Below are 1769 nucleotides of genomic sequence, written 5' to 3' on the forward strand. Positions count from 1 at the left end.
TGAGATTCAACGACTTTGTCTATGTTCTCGACCAACTTTATCAAATGGTGACCTTGAAACCGATAGTTCCAACCAAATAAGAAAGCAAACGATTTAGTTGGGTAAAAAATTGGTTTAAAGAGAAAAATTATTAAAGTATTAGTTTCATTTTCTTAAGTAACACTATTATTAAAAGATTAGCTTAAGATAATAAAATATAATCTTTATTCTCTCATAAAATACTTAAACTTTTTTTGTTGTAGGCTAATTTATTTTACCTATAAATAATCTCCCATTTAAATTATTTTATATATTTCTTATATGTTAATGATTCTCAAATGAATTATTGCATTATTTGAAATAAAGGTATTTTTAATGAAAACAATTCAAAAAAAAAACAAGAAAACACACCACAACAAAGTGTCAAAGTATGAAATCAGGCGCGTGAGGTACAAGAACCGTCGATAAAGGTGTCGCAAGAGTAGAAACTACGTAATACATTTTCCTTTTGATGATGTAACGAATCAATACACTCCATAATTTTATATTCCACATCCTTCGGCTATAAATCCAGTTCCACACACTCCACCTCTTTCGACACCAATACACTCCTGAAAAACCATTGTAGTGATGCAGGGCCTCCGCTGCTACAATCTGCTCTCCGACGACCAATTCAAGCTGCAATTAACTCCGACCACCACTTCCCCCCTCTCAATCGACGCCTCCGAATCCACCCAGATGAGGATCCAACGACTCATAACCGAAAATCCCGTCAACATATTCACCCGTTCCAACTGCTTTATGTGCGACGTAGTGAAACGACTCTTCTATTCCATCGGTGTTTTCCCCACCGTCATCGAACTGGAGGAGGAAGAAGTCGCCGACCTTGCTGCCTTCCACGAACACAGTGGTGGCGGAGACGAGGAGGTTCCGGCAGTCTTCATAGGTGGGTCTTGTGTTGGCGGGTTAGAGAACCTTGTTGCACTCCATTTGAGCGGCCATCTTGTTCTAAAGCTTGTAGAAGTTGGTGCTCTTCGGTCTGGGAATAATGGTGTTGTAGGCTTGTAGAAAGTAGCAACCCCAAGTAAGGGGTATGGTTGTAATTTTGCTCCATGCATATTTATATATAGTTTGGAGTATGAATGGTGCAATTATTTATGGAGAAAGTACAGATTATGCGTTGGATCTTGTGAGCAGATTTTTCTTCCCACTTTTATTGAAGTCGCATATCGAATCCCTAACTCTTTGAATAAAAGTTTTTCAACAGTCAACAATATGGTCATCACATCATTTAATAAAGAGTAATTACACTTTTGGTCCTTGTAATTGCACATGTTAATAAAGAGTAATTACACTTTTGGTTTTTATGAATACACCATGTATAGTTTTTGTTCAAGTTTTGAAAATTTGATATTAACTAGGGTTTGGATTATCCGTGTGTTTCTGCCGAAACTCCGGTATGTTAAAAAATACAGTCTGACACCATATATACAACGAAGACGATTAAATCATATAAAATGGAGCACAAAAATATCAAAATAAAACATAGATACAAACAATTGACTTGAAAGTGTATCTTTAAGAAATTAATAAAAAACAGATTATTAAAAATTTATATAAAGGGCCAAAATGTAACTTTAAAATATAGTAAAGACCAAATTATAATGTATAAAATACTAATAATTTAACTTTAAAATTATAAGGGTTGAAAACTGTTAAATAAAAATTAATTAAGGAGAAAGAATATAAATATATATAAAATTTAAAATTATAAAGATAAAAATTGTTAC

The 1769-nt window shown here is 33.6% G+C and overlaps 1 protein-coding gene across 1 annotated transcript; it reads left to right on the forward strand.

Moving 5' to 3' along the window:
- The first annotated feature begins 416 nt into the window (after positions 1-416).
- LOC111881470 (glutaredoxin-C6) lies at positions 417-1162 on the forward strand. Its single transcript, XM_023877860.3, has one exon. It carries the CDS (start codon positions 610-612, stop codon positions 1045-1047), a length of 438 nt encoding a protein of 145 aa, XP_023733628.1. The 5' UTR covers positions 417-609; the 3' UTR covers positions 1048-1162.
- The last annotated feature ends 607 nt before the right edge of the window (positions 1163-1769 follow it).

Source organism: Lactuca sativa, chromosome 5, assembly GCF_002870075.4.
Source record: "Lactuca sativa cultivar Salinas chromosome 5, Lsat_Salinas_v11, whole genome shotgun sequence".
Taxonomy (NCBI): domain Eukaryota; kingdom Viridiplantae; phylum Streptophyta; class Magnoliopsida; order Asterales; family Asteraceae; genus Lactuca; species Lactuca sativa.

Bases quoted from the DNA above. Each gene is read 5' to 3' on its own strand.
- LOC111881470 (XM_023877860.3), top strand. From the start codon at position 610: ATGCAGGGCCTCCGCTGCTACAATCTGCTCTCCGACGACCAATTCAAG.